This window comes from Neomonachus schauinslandi, chromosome 6 (assembly GCF_002201575.2).
Source record: "Neomonachus schauinslandi chromosome 6, ASM220157v2, whole genome shotgun sequence".
In the NCBI taxonomy this organism is placed as follows: domain Eukaryota; kingdom Metazoa; phylum Chordata; class Mammalia; order Carnivora; family Phocidae; genus Neomonachus; species Neomonachus schauinslandi.
Window position 1 is genome coordinate 143,974,387 of NC_058408.1, and position 21,396 is coordinate 143,995,782.

General features: G+C 36.5%; 1 protein-coding gene across 1 annotated transcript in view; it reads left to right on the top strand.

Moving 5' to 3' along the window:
- The first annotated feature begins 215 nt into the window (after positions 1-215).
- The window catches only part of WDR11 (WD repeat domain 11), a 57,376-nt gene continuing 36,195 nt past the window's right edge, over positions 216-21,396 (top strand). The window contains exons 1-11 of the mRNA XM_021703880.2: positions 216-309; positions 1,285-1,396; positions 6,544-6,697; positions 7,623-7,796; positions 9,828-10,014; positions 12,170-12,335; positions 13,019-13,133; positions 13,992-14,187; positions 14,682-14,785; positions 17,656-17,832; positions 21,046-21,130. Coding sequence (XP_021559555.1) covers positions 224-309; positions 1,285-1,396; positions 6,544-6,697; positions 7,623-7,796; positions 9,828-10,014; positions 12,170-12,335; positions 13,019-13,133; positions 13,992-14,187; positions 14,682-14,785; positions 17,656-17,832; positions 21,046-21,130 — 1,556 coding nt within the window. The 5' untranslated portion in view covers positions 216-223. The remainder of the gene's footprint in view (positions 310-1,284; positions 1,397-6,543; positions 6,698-7,622; positions 7,797-9,827; positions 10,015-12,169; positions 12,336-13,018; positions 13,134-13,991; positions 14,188-14,681; positions 14,786-17,655; positions 17,833-21,045; positions 21,131-21,396) is intronic.

Sequence of the window (21,396 nt, forward strand, 5' to 3'; positions counted from 1 at the left end):
TCCTCGGACTGGCAGCGCCAGCTGGGCGGCCAGACCTTGAGCGAGGCTGAACCGCTGAGACCGGAACCCGAAGAAGGCGGAATCCAAGGTGGTGGAAACTTGCTTTTGACGGAACCAAACGGCGGCGCTCACGGAGCCACCCGGACTCTTTTGGTAACGGAAGCGCAGTGGCCGCCGCTTCCTGGTTGCCGGTGGGCGCCGAGGGCCGCGTTGAGCTGAGGCGATGTTGCCCTTCACTGTGAACTTCAAGGTGTCGGCGCGCACCCTCACCGGGGCCCTCAATACTCACAACAAGGCGGCGGTGGACTGGTGAGGGCGCCGGGCTTCGAGGACACCGGGTTCGGCCATGAGTGTGTAGGGAAGGGGAACAGGAGGTTTCACCGCCCGGTTCATTTGGCCTCGCCGAGCCTGGGTGCTGCCCTCGCGCTAGAGGTTTTCTTTAAATGCTGGGTTTTTGTTGTTACTATGAAAAGAGTAAATGCCCCATGTGTGAACCTTCCCTGTGCAAATATAGTGGCCCTGTTTCTCCCAAATGTGTTTCTCTTTGCTCATTCCCCAAGCCTGCCTTCCCATCGCATTCGCCTGTCTTGACCTCTCCTCCCACATCCAGGCTCCTCTCCCTCCACCGTCAAACTCCCCTGCCCAGTGTCTCTTCCCCGGTTTGTCTTTTCCTTCTCTCTCTTTCATCTCCCTGTTTCTTACCTTTAGTCATTCCACAACCTGCCAGAGCCAGTGCTAGTCGTCTGTACCCTCACCTGTCATCTCACCTTGACCTTTCCACTGTAAACTAACACTGAACTCTGAACATTAATACTTAGATGGAAAGCGAAATTCTGTAGCTGGGGCTGCTGGGAATGTTGGCAAGAGCGAGGAAACCTCCTGTCCAGTGTTTGTCTTTTTATCTGGTTGGAAGGACCAGGACTGGTCACAGATGCTTACGGAACATGATCTCAGGCATTTTTTTTGTGAGTGCTCAGGATTCGAAGTTGAATAAGACAAATAGACGACAGGGGTTGCTTTGTACATCTCCGGGGCTGTATATGCATGTCTCTTAGAACCTTTTTTACCCACATGAAAAACAAATGCCAACATTTTTAGTTTAGCTAGACATTTTATTGAAATGGGATAAGGTAAAAACAAAACAAAACTGGCCTTTATGCTTCAATAATAATTTTATTAATGGTAGTACGTATTAGATTTGTGATTTATTTTAGCATGCCTCTTGGCAAGAGAGAAGTTAAGTCTTTGTTTTGTACTCAAATTTTAATATCACTCTTTTGTTAGGGGCTGGCAAGGTTTAATTGCTTATGGATGTCACTCGCTTGTGGTAGTGATCGATTCCAATACCGCCCAAACTCTTCAAGTTTTAGAAAAACATAAAGCTGATGTGGTCAAGGTAAGTCAAATCCCACTTTCACCCTATAACATATTGCCTATTCTGAAGTTTTAAATATCACTAGATTCTCATTAAGTCATATATGTAAATGTTGAATAGCTTTTAAACATAATGATTCATTTGGGGTAGCCTAGCATTTTCGTGTATATGATTTAATGGCAATCCAGGATGAGCTATTAAATACTAGCTCTTAGGTGATTTTAAAGATGATGGATAACACCAGTTCTACCATTTACTCATTCATTCATTTGTTTTGAGCACTTAGCATATGCTAAGGATATAGAGATGAAAGCCCTCAAGCAATTCATTGTCTAATGAGGAACAACGAAAACATATAAATACGGTATGCTAAGTGAATGCTTAGGGACAAAGGAAGCTACCTAACACCTAGTTGTAGGGATCAGGGGAGGGTCCCAGAAGTCTTTCCAGTTTAGGGACTGGTAAACAGTAGTTAACCAAGTGAAGAATAGGGGAAGGAGCACCACAGATAAAAAGAAGACCGTACACAACGGTAAGTAGTGGGGTATAAAGTTGGCTAAAAGTTGGGATATGGCTAGAGGGTTATGGACGAGGAGGCAGCCAGAGAAATTCGTCTGTCCTGAGAGTGTTCGATGGTTTTGAAGGAGTTTGGATTTTTATTTTTTTTTTTTATTTTTTTTTTTATTTATTTATTTGAGACAGAGAGAACGAGAGAGAGCACATGAGAGGGGGGAGGGTCAGAGGGAGAAGCAGACTCCCCGCCGAGCAGGGAGCCCGATGCGGGACTCGATCCAGGGACTCCAGGATCATGACCTGAGCCGAAGGCAGCCGCTCAACCAACTGAGCCACCCAGGCGCCCAGGAGTTTGGATTTTTAAGTAGGCAATTGATAAGGTTGTATTTGTACTCTATAAAAACTTACTCTGGCAGCAGTGAGGATTTCTTGGAGAAAGGCAAGATGAGGCAGTGAGATCATTTAGGAGACTTTTGCAGAAATTTTGGCAGGAAATTCTAAGGGCCTAAAATAAAGCTGAGGCAGGAAGGAGTCATATTCAGGAGCTGCTGAAGAAGTAAACTTGATAGCCTGTATAGTAATCAGTTTAAGGAGAGTCAGAGAATAGAATGATTCCAAGTTCTGTTTAAATAACTGAATGATAGCGTTGCTATGACAAGGGGAGTAGGTGTGAAATCAGTGAGTTTAAGTTTTCAACATGCAAAGTCTGAGACGCCTGGTGCAATTGATTCACAGTGACCTGAAATCTTAGAGAAGATTAGAGATTGAGATTTGGGGATTTTGGTTTGTTTGTTTTTGATAAAAGCTTTATTGAGATATTCAGACCATAAAATTCACCAGTTTATAGTGTACAATTCCATGGCTTTTAATATATTCATAGAATTGTGTAGCCAGCACTGCAATTTCATCACTGCACCTGTTAATAGCTGCCCCCCAACCCCTCATTCCCTTCATCCTTAGGTATCCAGTAAAATACTCTCTGTCTCTGTAGATTTGTCTATCTAGACATTTCACATAAATGAAATCACACATTAAGTGTCCTTTTGTGCCTAGCTTCTTTCGCCTTCTTTCACTCAAGGTTCATCTGTGTTTTAGCATGTGTCAGTACTCTGTTCCTTTTTATTGCTGAATAATATTCCAGTCCACAAGTATACCACATTCATGTATTGATGGACATTTGGGTATTTCCCAGTTTTTAGGCATCATGAATAATGTTGCTATGAACATTTATGTACAAATTTTTGTGCGAACATGTGTTTTCATTTCTTTTGGGTATATACAGAGGAGTGGAATTGCTGACGCATATGGTAACTCTGTGTTTAACTATTTGAGGAACTTCCGGACTATTTCCAAAGAGGCTATACCATTTTACATTTCTATTAGCTGTATGTGAGGATTCCAGTTTCTCCACATCCTCACCAGCATTTGTTATTATCTGTCCTTTTGATTCTAGCCATCCTATTGGATGTGAAGAGGTTCTCATTGTGATTTTGGTTTGCATTTCCCTGGTGGCTAATGATGTTGGGCATCTTTTCGTGTGTTAATTGGCCATTTGTATATCTTCTTTGAAAAGTGTCTATTGAATCCTTGGCCCATTTTAAATTGTCTTTTAATTATTGAGTTATTAGAATTCTTTATGTATTCTACATAGAAGTCCCTTATAAGATACATGGTTGGTAAATATTTTCTTTCATTCTGTAAGCTGTCTTACACTTTCTTGTTGGTGTCCATTGACACACTAAAGTTTTTAATTTTGATGTCCAATTTATCTATTTTTCTGCTGTTTCTCCCATTGTTAAGATTTACACCTTTGTTTTCTTCTAAGAATTTTATAGTTTTAGCTCTTACATTTAGGTTCTTGATCTATTTTGAGTTAATTTTTATATATAATGTGAAGTAGGGAAAAATGCAGCTGATTTTTGTATATTGACCTATATCCTGTGGTCTTGCTAAACTCATTAGACCTAGTAACTTTGAGGGGATTTTTTACGTAGACAATCATGTCATCTGCAGATAATGGCAGTTTAATTTTTTTCATTGATAATCTGTATGTCCTCTATTTTTTCTTTTTCTTGTCATGTTGCATTGGCTGGGACTGTTACTATAATGAACAGGAATAGTGAGACTATATTCTTGTTTTGTTCCTGAGCCTGGGGGGGAAAACATTCAGTCTTCTATCATTAAGTCTGGTGTTAGGTATAGGGTTTTATTTTGAAAAAATACGTTCTCCCTCCCACACATTTCCCTGATCTTTTTGGCATTTCTGGCGTTCTCTTTTCTTTGTGTGGATCCAGGTTTCAGCCTGGTATTATATTCCCTTTGCCTGAAGAATTTCCTTAAAGTTCTTGAGGTATATATCTAATATAGGTTGAGGTATATATCTAATATAGGTTTTTGTTTGTCTATGAAGATATTTCATCAGTTTTTTTCTCTTGTAATTCTTGAAAGATATTCCACTATCTTCCAGCTTCCATAATTTCTGAGAGAAATTCTTGTCTTTATTTCTCTACATGCAGTGTATGTTTTCTTGTCTGACTGCCTTCAAGATTTTCTCCTTATCCTTAGTTTTCAGCAGTTTGATTATGATATGTCTAGGTGATTTAAAAAAAAAAATACACACACGCACTGCTTGGGGTTTACATAAATGGAATTCAAGCACTTATATACATAGATGCAATCAATTCTTATCCATGATAGTTTTATTCTGTAAAGTTGCTGCAAACACTGAAATTAGCAAATACTGAAATGTTGATTGCTCAGTTGATTGAATTGTTGATTGTAGGGTAAATACAACTTAGGTTCTTGTGAGCCTCTTGTCACAACATTTTCATCAACTGATCAATATATAACCTTGTTTTGTATTTGTTTTGTTGATTCATTAACATTGAACTCACAGCCAATAGCACTAAAACTCATGCCTGAACAGGGCTTATCTTCCGTGTTTGTCCCATAAGGCACATCACAACTTCTTGTGCTTGGGACCACTAGGCAGCACTTCAGCACTGTGCATTGGGACCATTTTGAATTTGAACAATGAAATCATCAATAAAAAGCACAAAAATGCCCCCCCCCCAAAAAAGTGGTGCTCAATAGACCACGAGAAAGACACTCGTTTGCATTATGAGAGCTGAAATAAGAACATTTTGTTTCACCTGGGAATACACATGTCTATTGGTGACTCAAATTTTTCACCACTCTGCATGTGTCTGAATGACTGTGAAAGCACTGCAAGTATTCATTTTTTAAGTAAAATCACAAATTCCAGTGAGTGGGCAAACACATCTGCAAATAATGCGGATTGACTGTATATACACACACTAAATATAAAATATACACATAGACACACATTCAAACATGTACATATATGCATATACACTCTCTTTTTTTTTTTTTTTAAAGATTTTATTTATTTATTTGAGAGAGAGAGAATGAGAGAGAGCAAGCACATGAGAGGGGGGAGGGTCAGAGGGAGAAGCAGACTCCCCGCCGAGCGGGGAGCCCGATGCGGGACTCGATCCAGGGACTCCAGGATCATGACCTGAGCCAAAGGCAGTCGCTTAACCAACTGAGCCACCCAGGCGCCCGCATATACACTCTCTTAACACATTTTATTTTAAAAAATTCTGGCCTGAGGAAAAGATGTATTACAGCAGAATCTTAAGGCTTATCAACACTGAAGTTCAGAAAACTTTTTGTTTTGTCTTTTCTATGAATTCTTTAGGAATACTGTAGGGAAGGCACACTTCCCTGCCTTGGCACTAGGTATGAGTTTGTGTTTATGTATATATACACACATGTGTCTCTATACATATGTTTATATATGTATATATTTGAAGATTCTGTGGTGTTTGAGTTCATTCATTAAACACGTATTTGTTGAGCACTAGCTTTGGTGGTCTGTTAAGATCTGGGAATAGAAATGTGAACAAGACCTGCATGATCCTACCCAGTGGAGCTTACAGTTCACAGGTTGGTGATGGGTCAAAACGGGGTAAATAAAGCAACTACAAATTGTTGTTTGTTAAATGCTTTGAAGAAGACAAACTGGATGCTGAACTAGAACAGAGGGGAGGTTGTAGCCACGGAACGCCATGGCTTAGGGTGAAATGAAGACGTGTGTTTTGTTCATGACTCTGTCAGTATTTAATGCTCAGGATTAACTTGATTTGTGCTGGAATCTTGTGGTTTTTATTGTAAAAACTCCATTCTTATGTTGTTGCTAGAGGTATGAAGCATATATATTTTTTTAAGAAAAAAATTAACATCTTTTTTCCAGTTTTATGAAAAGGACAGCTAGAGGGTTTTTTGCTTGCTTTTGTTTTTTTCCATTTTTTCCTCTGCAAGGTTTTGGTAGTTCTAAGTTGTCTCCTTTTAATTAGGAGAGTAGAGTACAGAAAACCATTCTACTTAGTAATTTAGGATTTTAGATGTTTTGTCATGATTAGATTTTATGATTGTATTGCAACTTTAAAAAAATACCACATAATAAAAGTCTGACTTTCAAGATGGAAAACAGTTTCCTGTTTATTCTTTCTAAATGTTTTTGTAACATAAGTGTAGAATGTAGTTTGGGTTCTGGTTGATGTTTTATGAAAATTGTGTTTAGTTTCATCCAGTACAAGTATTTACTTGATTTGATTTCTTCTTGATACTAGGTTAAATGGGCCAGGGAAAATTATCACCATAACATTGGCTCACCATATTCCTTGCGCTTAGCTTCTGCTGATGTCAATGGAAAGATCATCGTTTGGGATGTAGCTGCGGGAGTAGCTCAGTGTGAGATCCAAGAGCATGCCAAACCTATTCAGGGTGAGGAAAGTCTGTGCTCTGCTAAGTGTTTATATTAATACACTTACTTTTAGAGTGATTTTTTTCCCTTTTAATTTCATCACTTCCCAGTTAACTCTTGATTGTGTTCAGCGTGTTTTATTGATCTGAATCTAGCTTTCTTGTCCTTATCAGTATATTTCTGTGCATATTTCCTCAAATCTCAGATGATTTGTGGTTTAGTAAATTGCATTAATTTTAGCATTGGCCTCTATCAAGCATGAGAAAAATTAAACTGCTATAAAAGTCTTGTAATCTAAGCTACAATAGAGTAAACTTGGCTGAATTGCTATTTTGAATTAGCCCTCAGTGCTTACTTTCCATTAATAGAGATGATACAAATTTTATTTTCATTTTCATATAGATTGTGTGTTTATGTTACTACTTAAAACCAATATGGTGTTCTTTCGACTCAAGGCTTTGACTGAGTGGCTGTCTTGACTGAGTGAATTTTTTAGATGACTTTTTAAATATTTGTTGAGTACATTGTACTAGGTACTGAACGAGATATTTGTTCTCTTTATTATCATGTAAAAAACATGAAACTCTGCAAAGTCCCGTTAAGTAATTCCACAAAGATGTTAGGAGAGCCTGACGTTGATCATGGCCAGGACAGTCTTTGACGCAAAGTTTTAAGTAATGATTAAGTGAAAATTGTCTTGTATTTTCTTTCAAGTAATTTGAAAATGTTGATCTTGAGATTCTAATGTCCAGACAGCTCATTTTAATATAAAACTACTTTTCCTGTGCAGTCCTGACATATATACACATGTATGCAACATAGGGAGAGGGGAAGTTAGGATTTTAAGGATTGTGGGGAAAAAAAACAGAACCCTAAATGTCACGGACACATTAACCAAGTCTTCTGAAGTGATTTCTGAATTTTGCCTTTATCTGGTCTTTACAGATGTTCAGTGGTTGTGGAATCAAGATGCTTCCCGAGATTTACTACTTGCTATCCACCCACCAAATTATATTGTGCTCTGGAATGCAGATACTGGCACCAAACTGTGGAAGAAAAGCTATGCAGATAACATTCTTTCTTTTTCTTTTGACCCTTTTGATCCCTCACATTTAACTTGTGAGTAATAGATGCTTGTGGAAATGAGTTCTTCATAATATAGTTAATGCTCTATACATAAGATATACACAACCCATATCATACATCTAATATGTTAAAACAACAAAGTGGAGAAGTCCATATCTCTGCAGCATCTAATATGGATACTAAATCATAATCCCATATCATTTGCAAGTATTTTGATGGCTAGAAATTTAAATCAGCAAGCTGTACCTTCACTGTGTTGAATTTGTAAATAGAATTCAATTAGCTGGGAGAGAGAGTTGCTGTGCTATTCTAATTTGGGCTTAATTAAATTTGTTTTTCTAGGAACATATAAAGAACCTGAGTCAAAGGTTTCATTTAGTATGTGGCCAAATTCAGTTCTTCCTTCTAAAAAATCATTTAAATTCATGCATGTGTTTTGAGTGCCATAAATAGATGCATGTGAGGCACAGAATAAGCCCAAGGGAATATTTTCTTGCAGAGGTTGTTTTTGCTCCTGTGCTTTTGGTGTTTTCACTGAGCTGCTGATCTAAAAATTTGATTTGTTTTTAGACACATGTTTTTGTGACTAAATGGTTTAGGAAATATTCTTCATTCAGTTATCCAACAGATATTTCTTGAGCTATTACTATATTCCAGGAATAAAGGGAATGAAGGGGAATGGGAGGGCTGGGAATGGGCCGGTTGTTGTATTAGATAAAGTGGTCAGAGTAGGCTTCATTTTGATATTTGATCAAAAACTGGAAAGAGATAAGGGAATTAGCTGTGGGAAAGAATGTTTCCCCTGAATTTGAATGACTCAGAATTCTTTTATCTACCAGCATTTGTTATTACTGAGTGTGTATTTGTGTGCTGAAGAAAGAAGTGTGTACACGCAGAAACTAAAATGGGAAACACAGCTGTGCAGTTACAGTAGTGTGTGGTTAGGCATTGCGTGTGTATAGACATATATGGTCTGTGTGTACGAACATGTGCATACGTGCACTCACTCCTTAGTGTGCTATGAAATGCAGTGCTGTGGGAACACAGAGCAGGGCTGCTCTAGCTGATCCACTGACTGAGGGAGGGCAACACAAAAGAAGAATGAGACCTTGGAAGGTGAGTTCTGTCATCTGAAAAGGAGACAAGGCCTCAGGCTAACTTACTGCATCTCTGTAATTTGGTTGATAAAAGCACAGTATATTTCAAAGCGTCAGTTCACCTAACAGCTTTGATTTACTCATCTTGAATGTGCTAGGACTGTCATAGCTCTTGAATACTTCTTTGCTCCCTGTGCTTAAAGCAGCCTCACTGACTGCAGGGAGCCAGGATAGATGAGATTTCTCTGTTTAGATATCCTTGTATTAGCCCCGGTTTTGAGGGAGATTATTTTTCAGTCAGAAAAAGGCAAAATTTGTATTGCTAAATATGGTGCTCCCTTCTTGAATACTTCTGTTTCCTGTACACTTAGTAAGCCATTGTTGGCACTCTGTTTTTACCCTAGATATAAAGAGAAAAAGAACACTCTGTTATACTTCCTAAGGTTCAATCTGATGCTCCAAAAGAAAAAGGAAATATTTTTAGACTGAGTAGCTCATGATAATCATAAAAAATTAGTATCACATCACATATTTAAACTTAGCTAAGTGTGATATGCAAAGCCTCTTATATATGGGATTTTTTTTTTTCTTCTGTGAATTTTATATTCTGAAGAGTCTCTGGATTTTGAAGTTATGGGATATAATGAGGAAAGGTTTTTAATGAAAGTCCGTGCACTGAATTTATTTGGAAGAACAAACATTTGTTCTTTCTGCCAGTAACCTTCTGATATCTTTTTAATATAAAACATTAATTTAGAACGCTGAGCTTGGAGGCCTCTGATGAATTGTAATGGACCACCTGTTTCAGTTCAACTTGGAGAGCATTCCAGTTATGTTATGACTCCATTACACTGCCAGTTCTATATTATTAAAATTATCATTACCTTGCTTTCAAAATTGTATTGGAATAAAACTCTGTGCTAAACTTGATTAAACTGTAATCACAGTTTTGCTTCTCTCAATATAGTACTCACCAGCGAGGGTATTGTATTCATCTCAGACTTCTCTCCATCCAAGCCTCCCTCGGGCCCTGGGAAAAAAGTTTACATATCCAGCCCACACTCTAGCCCAGCTCATAACAAGCTCGCTGCAGCCACAGGGGCCAAGAAGGCTCTTAATAAAGTAAAAATCTTAATCACTCAAGAGAAACCTAGGTAAGTTACAAGTATAAAACTAACCACGTTCATCTATTTATCATCCATTCATGAAATGTCGTTTTTGAAGATGTGCTAATACTGATTTTATTCTTTACCTCACCCTTTCTCATTTCCAGTTTTGAATTTATATGGAGGAGAATGTTCTCTCTGTCTCTTCCCCAAAGAGGAGATTCCACCTTTGATGTGGCTCCTTGTTTCTAGTCATCATGCTAACCTCTCCCCCACTGATTTTTACAGATCACAGTTTTTGGCTTCTGATTTTTAAATCTGAAAATATAAGATGAAGATTCCACCGTTGGCAATTGAATACATTAAAAAATTGGGGACAAAAGCTGGATTTTCATTTTAAATACATTTTCCTCACTTAAGTGCTGTGCAGTCTCATTAGCTAGTAAAATATGGGTGTTTTTCTTATGCATGTAAAGATGTTTCTCATACTGATTAAGGACCAGGATTCTAGGGGAAATTATAGCTACGTGACTCAGAAAATTCTTTAATCTTGCTCAAATTTCACTCTCCCAATCTCTAAAACAGCATTTTATAGGATTTTATATGGTTGTTGTGAGGATTAAAATACAGTAGCTTAAGTACTTAATGTAGTGGCAGATAATTTGGTAAGCATTTATTTGGTAAATGCTACCTATTATTGTTTATTTCAGAAATTGCAACTGAATAAAATTTTAAGTAACTAATTTTGTGCATTGGAAAAATAGATTTCAATTTTTTTTCCTAGAAAGCTATGATTGTTCTTATTTTTATTGCTTTGGCAGTATTTTGGCATTCATTTTAAAAAGACTCTTATTTTTAATATACTAAGATTATTCTGCCTAGATTTTGTGGGTAATTACCTGAAAAATATATGGTAAAATACAGATTGCTCTATAAATATATTCTGAATTTATATATAAATATCATTTTTAGGTATTAAACCATAGGCTCATTAAGTTCACTAATGAATCCCCCACCCTGTGCTGAAATAATTTGATTGCTCCTTACATATTTTAAGAGAATTTTCTATTATTTTTCATTGGTTCAGTGTTATAGATAAATCTTTTAAAGTCTGAATTGTTTTATATTATGATTTGTATGTGTTATATCTTCTCATGAGTCATACGTTCATTTTGAGTTTTGGGGAAATGAATTATTAATCCCTTCAAATAGAACTGCTCCAGGTGCTTTTATGTACATTATTACATGTGATCCTGCTACAGTTCTGGGCTGTAATACTGTGCCTATTTTGTAAGTGAGGAAATTGAGCTCCACATTGTTTTAAATATGTTCCTCAAGCTTACCCAACTAGGAAGTGGCAGAGCCAAGATTTTAATGCAATCCATGTTCCTCTTTGTAGTCCTCTAATCTTAACTTTATTTTTATTTTATCTTTGGTACAAAAAGGTGGTTTTATTAAAGCACGGGGATAGGACCCGTGGGCAGAAAAGAGCTGCCTAACTTTATTTAAAATTTAAAACTCTGTAATCATTATGTAAAAAGAAAGTAGTATATAATTATATGTTTATTATATGTTTATTCCTAATAATGTTTATTCCTAATGTTTATTCCTATTGATTAGGAATAAAATGAGTCTTGAGACTCTGAACTATCTACAATCTTTATAAAGTTTTATTAATTTTATTTACACAGAAGAAAATGCTGTGATAAGTGAATAAAATACCCCTACTTTGTTTCAGAAAAGATTTAAGACAGCTTAAAAGTGAATGAAGACAGAGGGGAGGAAGTGACTTGCCCAAGGCCATACAGATAATCCATTGGCTCCTGGTCCAAGGGCCCTAATTACCCAGATTGTTTTGTTTTGATGCTGAGTCTTGATTTCAGCAATCTGTTTGGTACTTCTGATGGCAAAATAAAAATAAAACTATTAGTTTTGTCACTTACCATCTTATAGACTTATTACTTAAATTTTTCAAAAATTTAGAAACGTATCTCTATCCAACCTATGCAATACTATTGTCATAATTGGCACAGAGATCTTAGTTTTAGATGCTAGTCCCTGTTGGTCATTTCAGGAAACAATTGTACCTTCTTATTGACAAGTTAGGTGGAAAGGACAAAATTCAGTCCTTTATTAGCTTTTTTGATATGAATAAAGTCTTTGACTCATTTCTTGATCCCTAAAGTATGTTTACTTTTTTCAGCGCTGAATTTATAACTCTCAACGATTGCCTTCAGTTGGCATATCTGCCTTCCAAAAGAAATCACATGTTGTTACTGTATCCTCGAGAGATTTTAATCCTTGACCTTGAGGTGAATCAGACAGTGGGTGTGATTGCAATAGAACGAACAGGAGTTCCATTTCTGCAGGTATCTATGATTTAAAAATTACATCCCTCCAAGCTGATTATGAATGTTATAGGGAGAAAAAACATAATCTTGCAGAAGTCCTTAGTTCCACTTTGTCTTTTCTATTTATTTAAAAATTAACGATGTTATTGTATATTCCTATTTTTCTGCACTTTTGATTTGATTTACCCTAGAAATTCTTCTGATCTGAAGATATTTATTGAACTATTTAAGTTACCTGGATAAAGACAAATTTTTTATGATAATAAATGGATGGATTTTCTTTGTTTTTTAGAGATTTATTTATTAGAGAGGGAGCATGGGTGTGCACATGCGCACGAGTGCCAGCAAGCCGGGGGTGGGGGTTGGGGGTTGGGGGGGGTGCAGAGGGAGAGAGAATCCTGAAGCAGACTCCCTGCTGAGTGCGGAGTCTGATGGCAGAGCTTGATCCCAGGACTCAGATCATGACCTGAGCTGAAATCAAGAGTTGGCTGCTCAACTGACTGAGCCCCCCCCTCCCAGGTGCCCCATAAATGGAGATTTTGAATAATTCATTTAGTTTTTAAAGCTTGGGATTATGTGTGTATTTTTGTTTTTCTTTTTTTTTTCTGCCCATATTCTCTAAATATGAGTTTATGAGCTTCCCAGCATATACTTTTTAATCTATTGTGTTTTTTTTAAATGACTACATTATCTATTTAAAGGTAGTACCCTGCTTTCAACGTGACGGTTTATTTTGCCTACATGAAAATGGTTGTATAACTTTACGTGTTCGAAGATCTTATAATAGTATTTTTACCACTTCAAATGAGGAACCAGGTGAGTTTATATCTCAGAATAATGTTAATATATTTTTCTTCAGAATTTCCTAAGTCTTTATGTGACAAATACCAGCCAAAGCTTGGAGTTAATGGTAGTCCTGGCCTTGGAAAAGTAGACTATGATTGTAAAATGAGGCATAAAAAAGCACAAGCCCATGGTTAATTTCATGGTGTTATAATAGTGCTCCTCCTATATGCAGCAAAGAAAGTAATATTTTGTAATTCCTTAATTATATCCATGAGCCAAGTAGATATTATCTTTGTGAATTTTTCTTCAGCACAAGTGGAACCTTGTAAAATACCTTTATTGTTACACCCCTGACTTCTCTGCTTTAGGAACTTCCATTATAAAATGACATAGGTTAATAAGTCTCCAGGGTATTCAGTTGTCAGTTTCAGTCTTATCCTGGAGAATAAAAGCACTGTTTTGTAAAATGATGTACTACCTAAAAGCGAAAGTGACTTTCACATCTTTTGTAGAGTACCATTATTTTCAGGCTTACTATAGGCCACTATAAATTATGATGACCTGTAGTGTACTGTACATTATTTAGTCATATCACTATTGATCCTTCTTCAAAGTTATTTTCTTTGTTTTAAAATATTAAAAAACAAACTGTTGATTGTAGTTTTTATTTTGGAAACTAAACTTGGTATAGACAGCCATTAAATTAATTATGTTTATATTCTCAAGAAATTAGTAATACTTGTAAAAGGAGAAGGCATTGTTGACAAACTTTGTGCTAGTGAAGGAATGATGTTCTTTTTAGTTGAGGTTTTATTTAAATTAAAGCAAATAGTAGTGATATTGCTGTGTTGCTTTCCGATATTTAAAAGAAAACAATACTATGTTAAGATCCAGATCCTGTCCAGGAGCTTACCTATGATTTACGAAGCCAGTGCGATGCAATCAGGGTGACAAAAACTGTCCGTCCCTTCAGTATGGTGTGTTGTCCTGTCAATGAGAATGCAGCTGCCCTCATTGTGAGTGATGGCAGGGTCATGATATGGGAACTGAAGTCTGCCGTTTGTAATCGAAATTCACGGAGCAGGTAAGTGAATCAATAGGATTCTTTTCTGGTTTGCTTTGTTTCCTCTTTTAAGAAAATTACTAGAATCAGGGGCGCCTGGGTGGCTCAGTCAGTTAAGCGTCTATCTTCAGCTCAGGCCATGATCTCAGGGTCCTGGGATCAAGCCCCATGTCAGGCACCCTGCTCAGCAGGGAGCCTTCTCCCTCTCCCTCTGCTCCTCTCCCCTGCTTGTGCTCTCTCTCTCTCAAATAAATAAATAAAAAATCTTCAAAAAAAATTACCAGAATCATATGAAAATAACAGGGACTTTAAAAAAAATTTTTTTAAAGTGAGAATTTAGACTTTAGATTATTAGGGAATTATCTAAACCTGCTAGAAATATTTCACTGTGGTTAAGATTAATAAATACTATAAAAATGGATAGAATGCCATGATCTGAAATTAGTAATTTGGGTTACTAAAATGTGACGTAGGTTTTAAGTATGTAAAAACATGTAATTATTATGTCTTTGCAGTAGTTCTGGTGTATCACCTTTATATTCACCCGTGTCTTTCTGTGGAATTCCTGTAGGAGTGCTACAGAATAAACTCCCAGACCTCTCCTTAGATAACATGATTGGTAAGCTGTTTTTTTCCTCTAACATTTATGTTAGGTATTCTTGAAGGGCAAAATTAATAGAGTCACTGATTTGCAATTGTTTTAAAGTCAAAGTTAATACTTGAGGAGACTAAAATGGATCATTTTTTTCCTCACTAAATCAGAGGGTATGAAATATTTAAGCATAAATGCATATATTGGCATTACAGTTATTGGAATTAGAAAACATTCATTCATGAGAGACTCTTGATTTAAATAAAGGAGATGACATTAGGCGTTTGAATGCTAGATCTATCCTGTGTTGAGCTATACCCTGCTACTCAGGGCTTTCATGCAGTCTGGTCCCTTGGCTCGGAACGGAATACATACTTTCTCTTTCTCCCTTTCTGCTACTCCTAATTTAAAATTCGACTCAAGTGTTGCTTTCTTTAGTCTCCCTAGCCTGACTTAAATGTTCTTCATTTGCAGTCCCTAGTAGTTATCAGTTGATTGTAACTGTGATTTTGTTTCCTCCAGTAAATGATAAACTCTGTAAGTGTGGGACATGCTTGATTCCACTTTGTATCCCCAGCACTCGGCAAAGAGCCTTGTACGTTCAAGATGTGCAATAAACATTTATTGAAGGAATAAAGTGAGCAGTATTAGAAAAAGTTATTTTAGCATCTTGATGCACATTTTTAAACTTTCACGTTGGGGATTCTTTCAACAAATTTATTTACAAATAAAATATTGGTTCAGAGTTGTTTAATTATTATAGGGTCAGTATTTATTAAAGGAAGAATGAGGATTTGTGATTTCAAATATTGTACAAATAGAAGTTGCAAATATGCCAAGTAATTTTGATGTCTTAATTCTTTTAAAATTGTGGCTGTGGCTTATAAAGGATTTTCTTTGTCATTATTTGTTCTTTCATAACGTAATTGGAGATCAGTATTTAGTAGGTTTTTTTGTTTAGATGCTAGATAGATGATAATACTAGGAAGAGTATTACCTTACTAATCTTAATCAGAATGACATTGGGTGCTTAATACTGTGTTAAGTACTGTGCTAAATGCACTGTGTATTACCTTAATAACGCTGCAAAGTAGGTAATATTATTATTTCTATTTTATGAAAGTGGGAACTGAGACCCAGAGAGATTCTAAAAAAAACTTGCTCAGTACTACACAGCAAGGTGTCTAAGTGATATAAATTACATTTTTTTAAAAGACAAAAGGATACAGATTGTATACAGTTCCTAACAATGTAGTTGATTTAAAAGCATTAAATGGGGCGCCTGGGTGGCTCAGTCATTAAGCATCTGCCTTCGGCTCAGGTCATGATCCCAGGTCCTGGGATCGAGCCCTGCATCAGACTCCCTGCTCCGCGGGAAGCCTGCTTTCCCTCTCCCACTCTCCCTGCTTGTGTTTCCTCTCTTGCTGTCTCTCTCTCTGTCAAATAAATAAATAAAATCTTTAAAAAAATAAATAAATAAAAGCATTAAATAAATAAAGCTTTGCTACTTGAAAACATTTTAATTAAAACTTTTAATTAAACTTTTAATTTTATATTCACTATGTTCTTAGTGATAATTGAAAGCAATTCAGTTAAATATAGAGGTCAGATTTATATTCATTGGGTGAAGCCTGCTGCTTTTTAAGGCCTAATCTGCCCTACCTTGTGATTTGCCTCTTATGGAAGAAGTTTGAAGAAAAATAATGGCCATTCCCAGGAGTCAGCTCCAAGCTGTGGAGGGTTTGTAAACATGGTACCTCTCTGTTGAACTCCACGTTCCTATAGACTCCATCTTTTGTTACCAAAGGTTGATATCAATCATACGATATCATGGGATCATCTTATTTGGATTAAATTGATGGCCATTTTTTTCTGTACATCTTATGAATTTTAAAATAACATTGTTATTAAAACAACTTTATAGCCTCAGAAGGTTACAGGATTCAGAGTCCCATCACCCACTTATGGTAATTATTTACATTTTTCCCTTTCATGGGTGTGTACGTGTTATGTGTGCATAAACACACACTCATGTTTCCTTTATTATGTGTTTTTGAAAACTATATCTCAGTATTCTAGAGTGGTTTATAGGTAGAAAATTTGTATAATCTTTTTAGTGAATGGTCTGGATTTTGTTGTACTCTTCGTATTCATGTAGAATGGTTTTACTAAATCCTTTTAGTTTGAAACTTAATAACCTAAGTACAAATGCTGTATCTGAAAATAATGCCCATTTAAGATTAACTATCAACAGTGACAGCTTATATATTCTTTGTCTTATGTATTTGTATATTCTTATTTATATATAATTAATTATATGTAATTTATGTTGTATATATTTATTTCATATACTTATGTATGAAGTATTATAAAGCTTAGATTTTGTAATTACATTGACACATTGAGAAGATTTCTGATTAGAAATCTAAATGAGTTCTTTGAACCTACAGTTGGTGATCGCCAGTTTAATATGTACTTGAGGAAGTGCCTCAGATGGAAAAGCAACCCTTTAGAAAGGCAGGCAGTGAGATGGGAATGTCCTGCAGCATCCTGCTCCACAGAAGCTGCTCTCTAACCCAAGTCCCCTGATTTGCCTTGTTTGGTGCCTAATAGCAGGAACTTTGGCTGAAACAGTGCTTCTTAGATGACAAAAGTCCCTGAATTCTGGACAGCAGTCCTCCAGAGTAATCTATCCTTTGAGATGGCAGACAGTGCGGTTTCCATCCCAGAGCCAAGTACAGAGCCATTGTTCAACTGCAGCCCCTGGAGTGCCACCTGGTACCTTGTAGGTGTGAAGAGTATTTCTTCTAGACTTGAAGAGTATTTCTGCTGAAAAGTTTCTTTAAATTTCAGCATACATTGTAATGAATATATTTGTACTTGTGCTCACCAATCAGGACAAAGTGCCATTGCTGGGGAAGAGCATCCTAAAGGCCCCATTCTTCAGGAAGTGCACCTCCGCTTCCTGCTGACAGGACTGCTTTCAGGGCTGCCCTCTCCACAGTTTGCCATCCGTATGTGCCCGCCATTGACCACCAAAAACATCAAGGTGTATCAGCCATTGCTCGCGGTTGGTGAGTATTAGACCTGTTCTTTTCTTAATCCTTCATGCCTGTTGTACGTTTTAGAGGACATTTGAGTTTGGTAGTTACTAGAAAATCTTTTCGGTGGCGCCTGGGTGGCTCAGTCGTTAAGCCTCTGCCTTCGGCTCGGGTCATGATCCCGGGGTCCTGGGATCGAGCCCCGCATCGGGCTCCCTGCTCCAGAGGAAGCCTGCTTCTCCCTCCTCCACTCCCCCTGCTTGTGTTCCCTCTCTCGCTGTGTCTCTCTGTGTCAAATAAATAAGTAAAATCTTTAAAAAAAAAAAAAGAAAATCTTTTCTTTGAGGATAAGGAAGAAGAGGCCCAGTGAAATCATATATATACTCATCTTAAAATATTTTTCTTCTTTTTGTTTTTCTGTCCTTTTAATCCCCCCATCTTTTTATTAATTTATTTTTAATCACAGTGTTAACTCATCCATCTGACACTGGGTGATAGAGACCCTGACCACAATGGGTACCTCTCTGAAATGTTAGGAGAAAAATCCCTGTGTGGTGCTAAATCCAGATTCCTTGTCTTTTTTTGGACCACCCAAGGCTTATTCTGTACTGGGTTTTTGTTAACTAATGATACATAGTTAGTAGTTTAATAATAGCCATGCTCTTCATTTGCCAAGAATTGTATATTAAACATTGTTTAAAGTGCCTGTGGTCTCTTTAAACTAATATTTGCCTTTTGGGTTGAAATTGCATAGTTTTATATTGTAGATAGAAAATTGGTCTGGGTTTCAACTTGCTGTCACATTATGCGAGTAATCTAATCTCCATAGGAAAAAAACCAAATTTTAATTTGCTATTACGTATATAAGGTAAAATGCATTTCTCAAAAATTTCAAAAAGTAGTATATTCATTTGAAATTGTCAACATTTTTTCTTAAGATGCTATTCGTTGGCTTCTGGCTTTCACTCCAGGTCTATAACATGATTTGTAATTTTTTTTTTTTTTTCTAAAATGAAAACCTGACCCACATTTATTTTATTGCTAGTGGGTCTCAATTAGCTAACAGCCTACTCATGAGTACTAAAGGCTCACTTGAGTAATCGTATTTGGCAGTATTTGGATTTTCCCGGTTTTTCCATTACTGTCTTCTGAAAGTGGTTTGCATTTTAATGTTTGGTAATCTGTGTGTACATGTGTCCAGATTTATATAAATGCAGATAGTTTTTGTTTTAGAAACTGTTGACTTATATTAAACCTCTTATAGAGATTTTAATTGGAATTTGTCAATGTACATTATATGTACATGTATATACAGTGTCAGTATACCTAAATTGTCAATTAGGATTTTGTCAATTTCTTGGAGAAAATTACTTCTTGCCACAGCTAGATAATTGGAGCTAAGTCAGGGTCTGGGATTTCTATTGTAGAATAAGCTGTATTTTACTGGTATAGTGTGATGATCAAGTCATTTATTAAATTTAGTATAATCACAAAATAAAAGGAAAAAATATAAAATAAGAGCCTAAACTTTTGCAGTCACTAGGGAAAAGAGGCAGAGTTCCACTGTGGAATTACTGCTCCTTGTGGTGCCCCTAGAATATTAGGTCATAGGTTCAGCATCATTAAAACTTACAGAATGTAGGAGCGCCTGGGTGGCTCACTCAGTATCTGACTCTTGATTTCGGGTTAGATCATGATCTCACTGTCATGGGATCAAGCCCTGTGTAGGGCTCTGCTCTGGGCATAAAGCCTGCTTAAGATTCTCCTTGGGGTGCCTGGGTGGCTCAGTCGGTTAAGCGTCTGCCTTCAGCTCATGTCATCGCATCATCGCATCGGGCTCTCTGCTCGGCGGGGAGCCTGCTTCTCCCTCTCCCTCTGCTGCTCCCCCTGCTTGTGCTCTCTCGCTCTCTCTGTCAAATAAGTAAATAAAATATTTTTTAAAAATTCTCTCTCCTTCCCCCTCTGCCCCTCCCTTCCACCCCCCAAGTCGTGCAAGTGCGCAAGTGTGTGGGCGCTCACTCTCTGTAAAAAAAAAAAAAAAAAAAAAAAAAAAAACCAAAAAAACCCCCAAAAAACAGAAAGCTTGCAGAATGTTAAAATCATTTTATTATGATGATGATTTATTAATTGAAAAGTTCTAGTAATTCTTTAGATATTGTCTCAGTACTAGAAGGTATTATCATGGAATAGATAATAAATGTAAATAAGTATAATATTGTATTTTTCTAGAATAGCTTTGTAAAATATTTAATGAAGCTTTATTCAGCAGGTAAGCTAAAATTGGAACTTGCCTAGTATTTTTATTTCTATTATTATTCTGTCATTTCTACATTCTATTACTCTGCACGAATCCATTAATTTTTTTAAAGTCATGTGCAGTGAGAAAATGATTGTCCAACTAATTATACTGTTCACTTTCTTGCTTAACTTATAAAAACATTTTAAGGACTGAAACATTACTTTTCCAAGTATGGCCATGTTTCTTCAATTTAATTATAGACACACTCTACCTGACGCCATGAAAAGCTTTAGGCATAAAATAACTACAAACCAAACTACAACAATAATAAAAATAGTAATAAACATGTGCTTAGTTTGTGCCAGGTACTGTATTAAGTGTTTAAAATACATCTTCTCATTTACTCTCCAGCAAGTAAATTTTCTATTATTCCCATGTTAAAGGAATTAAAAACACAGATTTAGTGTGGGCAGGTAATTTGTAAGAGTGTAAGACAGAGCCAGAGCTTGAACTCAGGCTAGTTTAACTACAAAATCCACAGTTAACCACCATACTTGACCATCTCTATGATTTATGTAATATAAAAGACAAAACAAAACAAAAATCTTTGTAAAGAAAAATAGAAAAGATCTGGTTAATGAGTACTGCTAGGTTGCCTTTTTGAGGCCTGGCTATTGTAAACATTCCAAATCTCAAAAAGTATGAGTTCCCATGTGTAAAAAAGCTTAGCAAAGTGCTTCTTCAAATTTCATGTGTATTGAGTTAGATTTTGAAGCCTTTCTGTGAAACTCTGTCCCTGGATTTAGGTAAGATCTCAGAGCACATGAGATTAGGCCCTTTTTTGAGAAGCGAGAAGACCGAGAAATTCACTCTTTCTTAACACATAGCTTGGGTCCCTTTTATAAAAGATAAATGTTATAAAATTATTAAAATCTTGAGAAAAGACTTTTTGGACAGATCTGGAACTATGGCTAGATTAATACTCTTCTCTTACATCATTTCAATAGGTACAAGTAATGGTTCTGTCCTGGTGTACCATCTCACCAGCGGGCTGCTGCATAAGGAGTTAAGCGTCCACTCCTGTGAAGTCAAGTGAGTATGCATTATGACTTTGAGATCACAAACAGAAAGCATACTGGAAAAAAGTTCTGGGAGACTTTACTACATTGAATACTTTGCAGTGGTGATTATTTGCCTGAAAGTTTTAAATAATAAATATTGATGTTTAAGTAATGGTTATGTTAATCAAGGCTGAGCACTAATTGTTTGCTTTGTAAAAGGATATTATGCAGTGGAAAATTTTTTCTAACTTTTATTGCTGCATCTGATTTCTCCTAAGGTCTAGGATATTTTCTCAC